The sequence below is a fragment of the Zingiber officinale genome, chromosome 10A (assembly GCF_018446385.1).
Source record: "Zingiber officinale cultivar Zhangliang chromosome 10A, Zo_v1.1, whole genome shotgun sequence".
In the NCBI taxonomy this organism is placed as follows: Eukaryota; Viridiplantae; Streptophyta; class Magnoliopsida; order Zingiberales; family Zingiberaceae; genus Zingiber; species Zingiber officinale.
In genome coordinates, this window is record NC_056004.1 from 39,361,140 (window position 1) to 39,378,008 (window position 16,869).

General features: G+C 36.1%; 2 protein-coding genes across 2 annotated transcripts; both read left to right on the forward strand.

Moving 5' to 3' along the window:
• Positions 1-5,335: 5,335 nt before the first annotated feature.
• Positions 5,336-8,236, forward strand: LOC122027551 (ferritin-3, chloroplastic-like). The gene is made up of 8 exons (XM_042586538.1): positions 5,336-5,687; positions 6,286-6,369; positions 6,452-6,512; positions 6,637-6,724; positions 7,291-7,352; positions 7,441-7,506; positions 7,792-7,855; positions 7,945-8,236. The coding sequence occupies exons 1-8, from the start codon at positions 5,374-5,376 to the stop codon at positions 7,992-7,994; spliced, it is 789 nt and encodes a 262-aa protein (XP_042442472.1). The 5' UTR covers positions 5,336-5,373; the 3' UTR covers positions 7,995-8,236.
• Positions 8,237-11,131: 2,895 nt separating this feature from the next.
• Positions 11,132-16,575, forward strand: LOC122027844 (protein TONNEAU 1a-like). The gene is made up of 8 exons (XM_042586855.1): positions 11,132-11,345; positions 12,039-12,171; positions 14,058-14,146; positions 14,251-14,361; positions 15,555-15,691; positions 15,775-15,800; positions 15,871-16,027; positions 16,297-16,575. The coding sequence occupies exons 1-8, from the start codon at positions 11,259-11,261 to the stop codon at positions 16,355-16,357; spliced, it is 801 nt and encodes a 266-aa protein (XP_042442789.1). The 5' UTR covers positions 11,132-11,258; the 3' UTR covers positions 16,358-16,575.
• The last annotated feature ends 294 nt before the right edge of the window (positions 16,576-16,869 follow it).

Sequence of the window (16,869 nt, forward strand, 5' to 3'; positions counted from 1 at the left end):
GAGTTTTTAACTAATTGTCAAGGGGGAGTTGACTTTGAGAGGGAGTTTTTTTTTTCTCCTTAAAGACTTTTGAGGATTAGTGACATAGGATTGTCACTAAGTTGATTGTTGAGTTTAGTATCAAGGGGGAAATTAAGAGTTTCAATGAAAGGTATGTGACTTTCATTAGGAGGAAACTCTTGACCTTGATTCTCTCTTTTTGATGTGTGTCAAAAAGGGGAGAGTGTTCATTGGAGAATTATTGGAGAACCCAAGTTAGGTTATCGGGTTAACCTAAGCTAGGGGAAGAATGTCAAGGAATGTTCGAGGAAGAACATTGGAATTCTTTTTGATGTGTGTCAAAAAGGGGGAGAATTATTGGAGAACCCAAGTTAGGTTATCGGGTTAACCTAAGGAGAGAATGTCCAGAGAATGTTCAAGGAAAGAACATTGGACATTGGAAGATGGTTGGAAAACCTAAGTTAGGTTATCGGGTTAACATAAGGGGAGAATGTCCAGAGAATGTTCAAGGAAAGAACATTGGACATTGGAAGATGGTTGGAAAACCTAAGTTAGGTTATCGGGTTAACCTAACTTGACTATGGGTTTTGTCAAACATCAAAAAGGGGGAGATTGTTGGTGCAACCTTAGGTCAAGGTTGACCCGACTCGAGGTGACTTGACTCGAGTTGTATTTTGATGTTTGACTTGGGAAGATTGTCGATGCAACCTTAGGTCAATGTTGACATAGTTGAGTTGCATATTGATGTTTGACACTCGTGAGAGAGTTCTATTCTTGATGTGAGACAAGAATAGATGGTTAGGAGATTATTGGTGCAACCCTAGGTCAAGGTTGACCTGAAAAGTCCAAGTATGGAGACTTTGCACTGGAAAAGTCCAAGCAGGGAGCTTGACACGCGAAAAGTCCAAGTATGGAGACTTGGCACTGGAGAAGTCCAAGCAGGGAGCTTGGCACGAGGGAAAGTCCTAACTGGGATGTTAGTCAGTTGGAAAGTCCTGGTGAGTGAAGCCAGGCAGTGAGAAAGTCCTAACTGGGATGTTAGGCAGTGTGGAAATCCTGGTGAGTGAAGCCAGGTGAAAGTCCGGGTGAGTGAAGCCAGGCAAGGGAAAATCTAGATGGATCAGGGATGATCGGACATCTGGTGTTGAGGAAAGTCCAAGTAGGTCAAAGGGATTGACCGGACACTTGGCGAGGAATTCTAGCAGGTCAAGAGAGTGACCAGATGCTAGGGATGAGATACCAATAGGTCAAGGTTGATCGGATATTGGTGTGGAAGGCGTGGGAATTGGTTTGGACAAAAACCAAGAGCTGGATCGATCAGTGGATCGATCCAGGTCATCTGATCGGTCAGGAGAGGCTGGATCGATCCCTCGGACCGATCCAGAACGCTCTGTTTGTTTACTGATCGGCCCAGAGACCGATCAGGTTATTCTGGCACACAAGGAGGCTTCCTGATCGGTCCGGGACCGATCAGGAGGTTAGACCGATCAGGGCGATGCCTGATCGGTCTGGCCCTAGCCGTTGAGAGACAACGGCTAGGCTATTTTTGGCTCCTGTGTTTCTGGCCTTTTGGCTTGCAGGTTAGGTTCGCAGGTTCGCAGGTTTTATAAGGGTTCGAGTGACTCTACAGAAGAACTAACTCTTCTCCGAACCTTCTTCTTCTTTCTGCTGCTGAGCTCTGCTGAGTTCTTGAAGCGTTGAAGCTTCGCGTGAGCTTCTCTTTGGCTGGGTCACCTGCTGTTGTAGGCGCTTGGAGCTGCTGCTTCTTCCAGTCGAAGAGAATCCTTGTATTTCTGTACTCTCCTTACTTGCTGTTGCAAGAGTGTGTTGTGGCGAGGTTTCTCCACCCACAAGGAGCTTGTATTAGCCGGTTCTCCAGGGACTCATCCACCGACGGATTGATAGGCTTCGTCCACCTTACGGACACGCCGAGGAGTAGGAGTATCATCTCCGAACCTCGTTACATCGCTGCGTCTAAGGTTTGATCATCTTCGTTTCGTTTCTATTTAGTTATTTCCGCTGCGCTAACCCTAATTGTAGAAAGAAACGGAAGATTTGGGGTCAGCTATTCACACCTCCTCTCTAGCCGTACGAAGAGATCCTAACACTTTGGACATTTCCAATATATAATCCACTAAATAATCACAATTTAGTACAAAGACAAAGAAAGAGGGAGTGTAACAAACCTACACTTCTTTATGTAAAAGTAAACTATAAATTAAAAGTTATCCAACCGAAGACAATGAAATGACTAGCTCAGATGTTGGAGTTAGTCTGCCTGCCATAGTCGGGTGTAGCAGCATTACAGAACAGCAGTAGTACGAGGTTGGAGCAGTCAAACGGTCGAGGAAACACGTAAACAACTTGTAGAAATTGATTCTTTAAAGTTGTTGTTTGAAGCTCCTTTTATAGGCATTTCTGAGTGCTTGGACTACTCCCGGGCGCCTGGACTGAGGCATATCCAATCCTTCTTCATCTCTAGATTATCCAACTTCGGGCACCTAGACTACCTCTGGGCGCCTGATCGCTGACGTGGTTGCACCTCGGCGAAGCTCTATCTAGTAGCCTCTATCCATTCCTGGGTGTTTGGACCACCCTCGGGCACTTGGATGCTGACATGTGCTGGCCAATCAGAGTGCACCAACTCATCTGCATGAGTGACTAGGTTCTAGCCAATCCAGGCATCTGCTCAGGGCGCTCAGACCTCCGGGCGCCTGGACCCTTCTTGGATGCTTGGAAGTCCTTTTTCCAACTTTCAATTTTCTGCACCATGGAGTTAGCACAACAAGTATAATATATAAAAATAAATATTTTGACAATCACGGGACTATTTACTCCTGACTTTGAATTTGCTGAAATCCTAGGTCGGACCAACGCCTATTGTTCCCTCAACCGGGAACGCGTCCTCATTGGATATCTCCTTCAGTTACTTACCTCACTTACCATTTACAGACTTACTTAACCTTGATCTCTTTATCCACCAGGTATTCCTGCCAGATGCTCCACCTAGACTTCAACTAGTTGTCAAGTCTCACAGACCCAACTTGACTTCCTGCTAGCTGTCTAATCCTCTCTAACCCAGCTGGACTTCCTACCAGTCATCTAGTCATCCCTGGCTCGACTAGACTTCAGCTTGGTGTATGATCCTCTAGATCTATTAAATCTTCTAGTCCTGCACACTTGGTAAACAAATTAAATCACACATAATCTAACTTTAACCATTTACCATGCATTGAAACCTAAGTTTGATTATTAGTGCTAACTACACCAACAGTAAGTAGAGATAAGCAATTAAAGAAGAGAGATCCAGTGATGATGAGTCCCAGTAGGACTATAGGCGCTAGTTCAACTCAATGGTCTACGAACTAAGTAACTGATTGCATACTATGTTCTTGTATTTTATTATTCTTTTTGTCTTTTTGTTTACTTGAGTTTTAAAATCAAAATGGAGATATTTTCAAATACATATGATTATCCTTCTCCTCCTCCTCTTCTCCTCCTCCTCTTTTTATGTGCATTGATCCTACACCTATTAGTCTCTATTTATATCTTGTTTTATTGATTTTAAATTGTCTATATCAAATGCTTTTTAACTTTAAAAACAAAACTTCTCCTCCTCCTCTTTTTATGTGCATCGATCCTACACCTATTAGTCTCTATTTATATCTTATTTTATTGATTTTAAACTGTCTATATCAAATGCTTTTTAACTTTAAAAACAAAACTTGACTAGATCATTCAAACCTACTTAATCATAATCAATTCGATGGCTTTAGATGACTCTCATTGATAACCATACAATCTAATAATATCTCTTAGCCGTTTTCATTTCCCTTCTTGGATGCATCCAAATGCAGTTAGACCCCTTCCATTTTAGTTAATCATTTGGATATGTTAATAAATTAATAGTTTAAATGATATTCATTATGTTTATTATTTACTTAATATTTTTTTTTTGAGAGTTAAAAGTTTTATTTTTGATATATTTTTTAAAAATGAGCTAGCGGACTTAGATTGGGCTAGCCTTAATATAACATATATAGACTTGATATATACGTCATCAATGGGCCTATTGAACGTTGTTGGGCTCCGAGTAACCGGGTCAAACCGTCTCCGTTAAGATATATGCCCTGTCAATATCAACAGCGGTTCAAAGCATTAAATGTCGCACATACTTGCAATTTTGACCGAGGCATGCATGTTGCTTTAAGAGTACCAATAGACTGAAGTTACGATCAATTTAAAATATATTTAATAATATAAGTTAGATTAAAATTATATTTATTTTAAAGTAACAATCAAAATCACTATAAAACGTTGCAAATTTAGTCAAAATTATGAATGAGATACAATTTTAATAGATTTTAAAAACCTTTTATGAAACGAATGAAAAAAAAAACACTATTCATTTTGCGTGTGGCTGGACTCGTGTAGGCCACGAGCCTCGAGAATCTCACGGGAGAATAGTGCCATAGATGGACAGAGATATGGAAATGGACACGGAAAGAAAAAACCAAACGCACAAGACTTTCAAATTTCAATTCAATGCTAAGCGGTAATGCGTGCTGCATTGCCTCTCTCTGACGGTGATATTTTGACCACGGAGGACGCAAACGGCAAAGAAATTCGCGAGGCAACCACGCGCCCCTCCCTCTCAAAAGCCTTATCTTATCTTCTTCTCCCTCCTTGTCATCCTTAGCCTTTTCTAGCTTGCATGCTTGAAAATCAAATCCGATCGTTTTCATTCAACTCTTGATTCTATTCACACACGTCTATTTTTATTTTTTTAAAAAAGGATATCTAATTTTTTAAATAAATTAATTCTGAAATTGAAAAATTTTGAACCTCAAATTCATTTATTATTAGTTGAAAGACTTAACCACATACCTCCATTTTGAATCATTCAAATGAAGAAATTTCTCTTGTTTATTTTTTTAAACATTCACTTTATTTTCAGTCGAATTTATCCAACCTCCCATGAAAAGAATACAAACTAAAATTGACTACCAATTAAAATTGAATTTGATTGGTTAAGTGATCGATTAATCACATTGCCATCGACTGGAAAATTTAAAGAGAAATTAATGAAATGGTCCACGCCTCCAAAGAAAAAAAAACAAGGGAAAAAAATAAAATTATTTTAATTTAATTCTTCACGGGATGGATATCTTTGGCAATTTTTCCTTGTAGTTTGTCGGTCACCCAGGTGCACCTACCAATCATGTGGCGAGTAGCGTCTTGTGACGAACACGAGCCCGCCACGCGCTCCTCCCCACCTAATCCTTCATCTCTACCGTCCGTTCCCTCTTTAAAGACATCCCGCCATCCATTCTCGGCTCTCATCCATTTCCATTTCCTCCTCGGTTCGCCACCATGCTTCTCCAGGCTCCTCAGTTCGGTCTTCTCGCCGCCTCCGTCTCCGCCTCCGACGCCTCTCCTCGTACGGCGGACGTCAGTGGTGGAAGGTTTCCGTTTCCCTTCTCCCACTTGAAGATCTCGAAGGAGGGGCGTCGGCTAGGACCAATACTCGCCGCCGAGGGCGGGCAAGCCATCACTGGTGTCGTGTTCCAGCCGTTCGAGGAGCTCAAGAGAATTGAGGCGTCTCTCGTCCCCATCGCCCTCGATCAGTCCCTCGCCCGCCAGAAATACACCGACGACTGCGAAGCGGCCATTAATGTTCAGATCAAGTAGTTTCTTTAGCCAATCATTTTTTCCCATTCTTCTATTGTTTCTCATTTTATTTAACCTTCTTCTATATACCGCTCGATAATTTGCTTTATCCTCTTTGTATTCCAGATCGTAATTAGATTGGGGAGAGAATCAGTTAGCCTTATAGTTTTGCTTTTAGTGGCCATATTTTTGTTGTTTAGTGTTGTTACGATTTATTGAATTGAATCTTGCGACTGCCAAAAGGTCATGAATCTCTGGAGCAAATGGCTTATCCTTCCACGGGGTCCATCACGGAAAAAAAAATATTGAATCTTTTGAAAGAATTTTGCTTGCTGGTTTTCTAACCTTTATGGCTGTTTTAAGAGGACGTTATGAGCTGTTGAGGTGATTGTAGGGTTTCTGTTGTCTGTCGATTTGTATAAACAATTTATATTTTGCAACTATTACTTTTAATTATTTGGATGCTGGAATTCTATATGAAAAGGATGTGATTGTGTTATTTTTACCTCTTATTCTTGCTTCAGTATTTTATTTGTTGTCTGTGTCAAGTGTTTTAACTGACTAGATTCTAAGATTTTTCTTGCTAATATTCTTCTCATGGGTGCTTTTATTCAGCGTGGAATACAATGTCTCCTATGCGTATCATGCTCTGTTTGCTTACTTTGATCGAGATAATGTTGCGCTAAAAGGCCTGGCAAAGTAAGTCTTTGACAAATCACAGTTGTATTCATATCCTTGATATGCATGGGACTGAGGTTTGTATTGTTGTCATATATTTAAGATTCTTCGAGGAATCCAGTGATGAGGAAAGGGATCATGCTGAGAAACTGATTAAGTACCAGGTATCTAGCAATCTTCTACTCCTCAAGATTTTGTCTTTATTTTCCCCTTTGATGTCCGTTATAATATTTTTGGAGGATTGTTTTTTATGATACATAGTAACTGAGGGCTTTTTTTGTTGACCAGAACAAAAGAGGAGGAAGGGTTAAACTTTTGCCAATAGTTACACCCCTGACTGAATTTGATCACCCTGAGAAGGGTGATGCTTTGTATGGTAAGAACAATTGAGTTACTGTCGGTATATCAATTTTGTTGCCTGGTTTATGGACTTCTATTTTGATATATCTGAATCATTATCAAGTTCAAGAATGTTTCTGTAAATACCCAAGAATGCTTCTGTAAATACCCAATCTGATTATTTGAACTGAATTAGGCATCTGCCATTCTTAAGTTTGAGATGATTGTTGATGTCACGGCTTTCACTTATGTTGTAATAGTTGATGCACTTCAGCATGCCTTTCCTGCAAACAATCACATGAACCCTTTAACTAGGAAAAAAATACATCAAATATGTCCTTTCAAGAGAAAAAGTACTTTGTTTCTTATGCAGTTTATTTTGCTATTGATATTCTAACTTAATTCATGTCTTTATCTTGTTGGGAGCGCATAATTACACATTACACTAGTAATATACATATTTTTGTAAGAAATAATGTTCATGTATGCTTCTTTGGCATATGCCATTTCATCCCTAATTGTGCATTTGATGTGAGTTTTGTTGTGATGCTTTTTTACTGAGATTAAATGGATGTTAACTTATAGCTAATGGTATTTATTCAGCAATGGAATTGGCTTTGGCTCTTGAGAAGCTGACAAATGAGAAACTACTCCAGTTACACAGTGTGAGTAAATTTCTCCGTAAATGCGCTTAATGGTTTTCAGCACTGGGTTTGCATTGAAGATAATCTTGCATAAAACTTGGACAAACAGGTAGCTCAAAATGCCAATGATCCTCAACTGACTGACTTCATCGAGAGTGAGTTTCTCGAAGAGCAGGTAAGCTTGCATACTTGTCCTGGTCCTTGCATTTTCAATCATCAGGAACTAATGCCTGAATTCGAAAACATTTTGCACTTGGATTTTGAACTGTTAATCCTCTAAATTACTTGCCCAACCATTAAAACCAGTGCAATTTTCAACTTTTGATGCTCATGGAAAGCATAGGACAAGTGTATTGCAGTCCCCATTTAGTACCCGCTCATCAATTATATGCTCCACCTTTTGTGCAATTCTGGACACTCATCAATAATACTTCCATTATATCTTCTACTTTGTTTTCAGGTGGAAACAATTAAAAAGGTCTCTGAATATGTTGCGCAGTTGAGGAGAGTTGGAAAGGGACATGGTAAGACCAGAATCAACATCCCCATGCCCCATTCTTTTTAGTCGACATTTATTTCAATGTTTCTTATGTATCTTTAAATTGTCTTGCAGGAGTTTGGCATTTCGACCAGAAACTTCTCCATGAAGGAGATGCAGCATGAGGTTTACGAGGAATATTGCCCTTCTGTCTTATCTAGGTCTCGATCGTTCTAGTCCCGTCTCGTTCTTGAATCTTTTGGTTGTCGTCCTTATCGCTTAGTTTATCTCTATTTCCTCTTTCCATGTATTAATGTGAATAAAATCTCCGTAGAAATCAGAGTGGGTCAATCGTCAGTTTACTGGTTCCATGTAGTAATTTGTCCCTCAATGTTAAAATATTTACGAACTCCGTTTAGTGCATCAATCTTAAAATGTTCAGTTGGCCTCCGCCGACTAATGTTGAGGTAAGCAGTGTGGTCCTACTTTCCACGAACTCGGGTTAGTGCATCAATAAATAAATTTTTAAAATATTCAAATCACGGATGATAATTTTAAAATTACTTAGGTTACGTTTGGTAGGGTGTAATCTATCTTATAATGTAATCAAGATTATATTACAAAGTTGATTATTGTGTTTGGTTTAACTTTAAACTTGTAATATTATGTAATCCGATTACATTATGAGGTCATTGTTTAATTAAAATTTGAATGTCGAATATATCCCTAATCAGCCGCTGCCCCATGTCGTTGCTTGTCGTCGATCGCTCGCCCGGCGTCCGCCGTCGCCCGCCACCCACCATGGCCCGTCGTCGCTCGCCCGACGCTCGTCGCCCGTCGCTCGCTGCCGGTTGTCGCTCGCCCGCCCGCCGCCAACTGTCGGCAGCGACCAGTGTTGACGTTCGTTAGTTGCCGGTGGCTACCGCAAGCTTCGACAGAGGTGCGACGGGCCGTCGATAAAAGTCGCAGGATATTTTTATCATTTTATAATAATATGAATTACATTCCTTATAAAAAATAATGGACACTAAACAAAAGAATGTAATCACCTTATAATCAAAGATTACATATATTATATTACCAAACGTAGTAATGTAATCAAGATTTCATTGCATAGTAATGTAATCAAGATTTCATTGCATTACACAAGCTCCATTACATTACACCCAACCGCCTTTGCATGCCTATTTGTTATTTTATTTTTATTTTTAAATCAATTTAATTGAAAAAATAAATCAGTCTAACTAATGGATGAAATTTTAAAATAATATAAAATAAATTTTTATATGTTGGTCTAATTTTTTTTATTGTAAAAATATTATTAAATATTAATATGATTAAAAAAATAATTTTTTAACATAAATTAATTTTTAGAGATTCGTATTAAAAAAACTGATTAATAATATATTGAATTAAATTGATATTTGATAGTACTTTAATAATTAGAAGAACGAGATTAACATATATGAATTGATTTCATATTAAAAAATCAATTTTATATGTACGTCTAGTTCTCCTGATTGTAAAAATAATATTAAATATTAATTTGACGTAATATATTGTTCTTCTCCTGATTGTAAAAATAATATTAAATATGAATTTGACGTAATATATTGAGAATAATGAATTTTTTTTTAAATTATGGCTGAATGAACTTAAATAAAATCAATATAGGTGCATTCGACCAAAATCGGTTGATGGACCTAGAGAGTTCAGAATGAAGTGAAACAAGATTCTATGAGTTTTTCTAGTTCTTATGATTATATTCATGCACTCAAACATCAATTTGACCGAATATATTGAGAGTAGTGATTTTTTTAACACGAATTAATTTTTTTGATATATTCATATTTAAAAAATCACTACTCTCAATATATTCGGTCAAATTGATATTTGATAGTATTTTTACAATCAGGAGAATTAGACGAACACATTTCGAGGTCTCTAGGTTCATCAGCCGTTTCCAGCCGAAATCGACTGATGGACTTAGGAACTTTGAAATAATATGAAATCAGTTCTTATATATTCGTCTAATTCTCTTAATTGTAAAAATGTTATTTAACACTAATTTGATTAAATGTTATTTAACACTAATTTGATTTAATATATTGAGAGTAGTGATTTTTTAAACACGAATTAGTTTTTCAGACACATTCATGTTTAAAAAATCAATGCTATCAATATATTGAGTCAAATTGATGTTTAATAACATTTTAAAATAAGGAGATCTAGACGAACATATAAGTTCTTATTTCATGTCATTTCGAGATTTCTAGGTCTATCAGTCGGTTTTAGTCAAAATTAATTTATTTTCAAACATATAAAAAGAAAAAAAAATCAGTCGATTAATTTTTTTCAGTCAAATTGATTTAAGAATGAGGGTAAAATAAAAAGTGGGTACATGATTTGATAATTTTAAAATTATGATATATTTAGATATTTTTAAAACTTATTTATTAGGTAAAAAGTTGATTTTAAAATATTTATCTTTTGGGTTAACTGGATTGAATTTATAAAAAAAATTTGTTGAAAGGTGCTCATGACGGATGGGTCATCATTTTTAATTCAACCGTCAGAAATCTTAAAATGTTCACGAACTTAGCTTACCGCGTCTGATCGTAATCACTTCGTATGTTATCAATGATTTATATGGACAACTCCAAACTATTCTATGTTTTATAAAATCATCAATAAGTCATCCATGTATTTTGATTTTTTAATCACAATAATAAAAAATGAGACATTTTATTATAATTTTGTGAATCTAAATGTAAAAAAGATGATTTACTTATTTCTATTAATCTATTCCTAGATTAATAGGGGGAGAAATAAATTATATATGACTATTAGTAAATTCTGAATCATGAATACTTGAATAATAAGTTATACTCAAATCGTGAATCTGAAGCTCCAATATTTGATGGATCAAATCAGATGAATCAGCTCCTTAGATTTGAATATCTGTTTTTTAAAAAATAATCAAGATGATAAAATACGAATACTATTAGATTCATTATATTTTAGGAGTCATGCGTATGTGGTTGATGTTTATCTTGATGAGTCAAATTTGCTTTCACTATATCAAATGTTTATGGCCATTTGTAAATAGAAAAAACTATTTATAATTAATTGTATAAAATATAGATTGCGGTTATATTTATCTTATTATTAAAGTTATATTTATATTATTTAATTATTATGCTAAAAGTTATTGATTAGCTTGTATTAGTATCAAAGTCATACAAATGCGGTTCAGACATTGCCGGGTTGCGGACGGCCCGGTTAGTTCCGATGGTTAATCTAACCCAACCTTGCCAATGCTAACAATTTTAGAATCTTCGAGTGGCACAGGCATACTTGTTCCTCTCAAGTGTCGACCTCTGCTGGCCGTGGTGGTGACTGGGTGCGACGGAAGGGGTGGGTGAGTCTTCGTCTCCGAGAGCGACGAGATGGACGACTACGCGAGGGAGATGATGGACCTCAAGACTCTCGTCACCCGCACCCTCGAGAAGAAAGGCGTCCTCGCCAGAATTAGGGTAGATCCTTAGTCTCCTCTCTTTCTCTTTTGATTTTCTCCCGATCGTGGCAGATCCTCTCATCAAATCAAGTTTATGTTTTTCATTCATGCTGAATGGGGGAAATTCAGCTCCTGATTTCTCCTGAAGTTGTCACTCTTCTAGAACAGTACCTTTTTTTTTCTTTAAAAAATAATGCATTTCGGGGAATTTATTTTGGCGTGAGATATTGTGGTAAAGTTAACTTTTTCTTCCATCTGATTGCGGATTTGCATTGGATTTTTTAGTGTCGAGGGTTGGTCGGCTAAGTGTGAACAAACTAGCTTGTCATAAATCCTCTGACATTCTTTCTGGTGAACAAACTAGCTTAAAGCAAGAGGCATTGTACTTAATTATGGGTATTTTAAAATGTGGATTTCATAGTTTCATGGGCCTTACTCCGTCATTGCGAGGGGAGACACATTTCTTCGAAAAGGCTCAATTGCATTTAAGCCTTTGAAGTGCCTCTTGTGAAATATATATTTCTTGTGATAAGTTTAAATTAGTCAAGGAATATGCCATTTTCAGTTTTCTGTCAGAACTGAGAAAAAAACTCGTTGCAAATTGAAATTTTTGACGTGTTCAAAATATTAATCATTTTCTTTGTGGAGTTTCTGATGTTCCACTGTGTTCAACACTTTGGTTGTTGCTTGTTTGACTTCTGGTTCATGTTAGGCTGAGCTCAGGGCAAGTGTATTTGAAGCCATAGAAGAAGAAGATAAAGTTCTTGTAAATGAGGACAATGCCCCTCCTGCACTACTAGGAAGCTGCAATGATCGAGCAAAGCAGCTGCATGTCTCTCCTTCAGGTTTCATTTTCTATATGCGAATCTCTCTATGCAAAGTACCTAAAGTTTGCTGGTTGTGCTTTAAGATTATGTAATGGAATATCTTGAGGATTCAATAGTTTTCCATTAGTGTGATAAACTGATTTGTTTGGTTCTTGATCGAGCAAAGCAGCTGCATGCCTCTCCCTCAGATTTCATTTTCTATATGTGAATCTCTCTATGCAAAGTACCTAAAGTTTGCTGGTTGTGCTTTAAGATTATATAATGGAATATCTTGAGGATTCAATAGTTTTCTGTTAGTGTGATAAACTGATTGGTTTGGTTCTTGAATCGTTTTGTAGAAGAGTACAGGGATTGCTTTTCTAGTTGGAGCTTGTTTGGTGAAAACATGTTACCATATTTGTCTTAAATTCCCATCTTAAAATATACACGACTTTTGAGTTGTAGTTCTTTAATTTTGGTTCTTTTGTAGTAAGTCAAAAACATGGTATCTTTTTTTTTATGAAAGGTAAATATATATCATCAAAATGTACATCATACATGTGCCCAAAGATAGCTGCTCATTTTTGATGAAGTATTAGATCTGAGTAGATATTTAAGGGGAATGATACATGTGTGCGTACCCTCCTAAATACAGCATCCTCTCATGGATACCATCCATACAGCATTGCTTCCTGAATATAAAGAAAATGACTCTAGTAGGATTTTTGTGGGATTTTTAGTTGGGCTTTACACTCCTTTTTAATGATGAATATTAGATTATACTGCTTCTTAGTGATAACTTTCACTGGAAAATTGGTATATTTTGCTGTTGTTGATAAATACGGTATGTTTGTTATTAAGCACTCATTTTAAGTAAGATGCCTATATGATGATTTTGCTTGCTAAATCAGTAATCTAATAGGCTGACAAAAATTATTATATGGAGAATGATTTAATTTTGCAGGTTGCACATGAGTCAGTATAACTTTAGTGATTTTCTTTTATTGTTTCATATCTCGTTAGACTAGAGGTACATAACTGAACCAGTCTAGATCAAGCACATTGTTGAACCTGAACTTTGTATTATTTTAGGAGCAACCTTCATCAAACCTTTTATACAGATTGGGTTAATAATTACCAGTTCTATTGCTATTTGAAACAGGAAATTAAACCAAAAAAAAACCTATTTTTGTCACTTTTCAGAAGTTTCTACATATATTCGGACTCATGCTAGGGACTAAGCTCTGAACCTCTCTGCTCTTATTAAAGATAGACCAAACATTGGAAACTCCATTGCTTATCCATTATCTCTTGATGAAAACCATGACATGAAATTCATGCTGGAGAATACTAACCTTGTTTTTTCCCTTCCATTCTGTATTTAATCTCCAATCATATCAACATCAAACAAGCATTGTTATTTCCAACTATTTGGAGTATTCATAGATCTTATTCCTCCATGAATTCTATTTAAAATTGTATGCCTAGTTGTATTCAAAACTTATTTTTTTTTAAAAATATATTAATTAAAACTTTCTTTGATCTTTCTCTGTACTAGACACTTTCAGTTTTAATTCATTCAACTTGTGCCCCTAAAAATTTTACTTCTGTATTTGAACATGTCCATAACATCTTTATATACTTTCTCTCATTTTTTATCGGTTATTCTATTTCAACCACACCTGATAGCTCCCTAGTAGTAATGTCTGTAATTATAATTCTTTCTAGTATTACCCCACATACATTTTAGCATTCTCAGTTGCTATTATATGCAACATTTTTTTCGTTATGAAGTCTTTGTACGTCTTTATTGCAATGTGACAACGTTGGAACTTAAATTTAAAATCACCATAACCATTTTGTAGCCTTTTCTTGTATTGAATTATATAAATTTCTTTATTAAACTGAGCTTATGTTGGTTGCAGGAAGGTTATTAACAGCATTAGTTTCTGAATATTTGGAATGGGCCCAGTTGGGTCACACTCTCAAAGTTTATCTACCTGAGTGCAATTTGGTAAATGCACGGAATATCCTGTCTTATGCTGCTGCATTATGGTGATTCATATTATGAAACAGCAGATTTATAGTTTTCATCTTTTGTCTTTCCTTTTCTTCCAGCCAAAGGACTTCTGGAAAGATGAGTTGAAGGACTTTAGCACCAGAACAAACAGAGATGGTGAAAGCGGTCCATTACTATTAGATGTTCTTGAAGGATATCTAAAATATGAGGTTCGGTGGCTTGATTCCCTTATGCAGTCAATTTTCTTTCGATTTGTTTCCTTGTTTTGGAAGAATATACAATGGCCTATAGGTCTGGAAAGATTGTAATTGCAGAACCATCTTCCTTGGTGTTATTTATTGGATTGATTATTAAGAGAATTATTGTCTCGTATATAACATTGAAAATTTCAACGTGAATAAAATATGATCAATAACCAACTTGGGTAATTTCAATTTAAAAAATGTTTACCAATGAATTTGCGCAGTTCCAGTTATTGTATTTTTTTAAAAGGCAATATGAAAAGGAAGGTAATAAGAATATTTAATTCACATTTTCTTCCCACAGTTTTCTTCTTTGAACCATGTTACACAATGAATCTAGCAAATCAAATTTAGAAAGGTGGTAATTGACAGAACGGTAATCTCAAGTGAGATTTCCTGTTAGTTATATGTGATTGATTAATTTTGCTTTGTTAAATTACTGCTATGGAGAAATAGACTACCGTAGTCAGTTGAAGCATAAGACATTAGATAATGAAATGCTGATCACTGAATCCTGAACAAGATGAGTCTGTACTCTTTAATAACCCGAATACTCTAGTCTAGCCATGACATTGTCCAGTGGCTGCTGCTAGACTGTTCACCCTTTTCTAACAGCATAAACTACTACAAAATATGAGATTTTAGAGCAAAAAAGGAAGACTCAGAGCACAAATTTCTGAAAATTGGGTATTATTTCATTTATATTCTTATTCTTGAATAATCAGTAATTTAACCCATAAAACATAAATGGTTTTAAAATTCATATAATTGTTAACACTGTGATTACACACTGGTTTTATCACTATATGGCAGTTCCAACACTATAGAGAATCAACAAGTTATAGTTTCCTATGCATCACTTGTATGTAAAAACCAACAGATTGGATGAGTTGATGGAATGCTTATAATTGAAGCGTTGTTTATTGGAAATATCACATTTACTTGCCTGCAATAGTGGAATTGGAAACTATGTTATTTGGACTTGGGTTCAAGCATTCAATGGTCATTCGCTGTTATTTCTAAAATTTTCTTGCACTTAATCAATATGAATGTCTAATGCCTACACGAAGTGTGTTGGTGGTATGGAGGGTGTAGATTAAAATTGCATTGCTTACATTCTTCGTACATGTTTGCTTAGCTCTTGACCTGTTGTTGCCCAGAATTTGATTCAAAATAGGTTTGCTGGTGGGCGATTAATTGATTCGCAGAATGATTCAGTATCTAATGCTGAAACCAGGAATGCCCGAAGGCCATCTTCATCAGCTGCTGCTCCTGGAGGATTACCTGCATTGAGCAGGTAATTATGTGGGGTTAACTTTTAATGTTAGTTTCTGTTTGGCCACTTTTCCTAATATATTGTTTTTTCATGGTTGATGTTAGGCCAGTCCCACGTAACCAGTCATCAGGTAAATAGAAAGAATTCACATCTTGTGCTGCCATTTAACTGCTTATTTAATGTCTTCCTTGTGCTTCCAGAACGAAAGTCAAGTTCCTCAATTCCCATGTCTAGGAAGGATGATTACATGTGGAACTATGATGTCGATGACATATCAGAGGATGTCATTCGAACGGCAAATGCTTTAGAAAACATTCATCTGGACAGAAAAGCTCGACATTTGACATCTTCTTGGAGGTATATTCCTTGGTTTAGGATTCTCTTTGCTATTTTAATAAGAACTTGGATTTGTCAATCTTATGAGGAGCCTGAATTCTCGTATCGCTGACTTTATCTGAGCTTTCCCTTTTGTCATCTTAATCCCCTAAGCTATTTATTCATACTAACCATTTTACAAAGTAACATCCTGTTATCATCGCTACCATTTCAAAATGCACAAAGTAGATAGAAAAGTTTTGCTTTAGAATTTAGTAGCTCGTTTATGATTATTGTCATTGTTTATGCAGGCATTCAACTGAGGGGACGATGGACGATAATGGCAGTGTTGATCATCGCTACTCAAAGTAACAGTCTACGTTGATGTGCTTTTAGCTTGCTCCATCACGTTTACAACATCAAGTCGGTAACATACTGTTTATCTTTTCTATTCAGATGTTTATTGTTTTTGCGTTTAGATTCATGTCATGTTTAATTTTGCTTCCCTGCAACTTATTAGTGGTCTACTATGTATCTTGTGCTGTACTTTTGCTTGATTTCTAATGATTTGCAGCAAGCACCGAGAGATTCTTTTAGGCCAAATTTAATGTATTATCATCGTCACTTTTAATACTTTGGCCAAAGTCTAAATAACATGTTAGGCCAAATTTACTTTGGAAAATTCCTTTATAGAACAAAATTTAAAACTTAAAATAATAAAAAAAATTAGTGTTGATTTGCTTTTACATATGATAAGAATAGTTATATATATATTTTTAAAAAATTGTAAGTTAAAAATATAATTCTGCCCATGACGATTGTTCATGGTTGGTTCCAAACTTGGGTAAAGGAAGGTTGCGTTAGGTTGTCAAATTGTCTTGAAA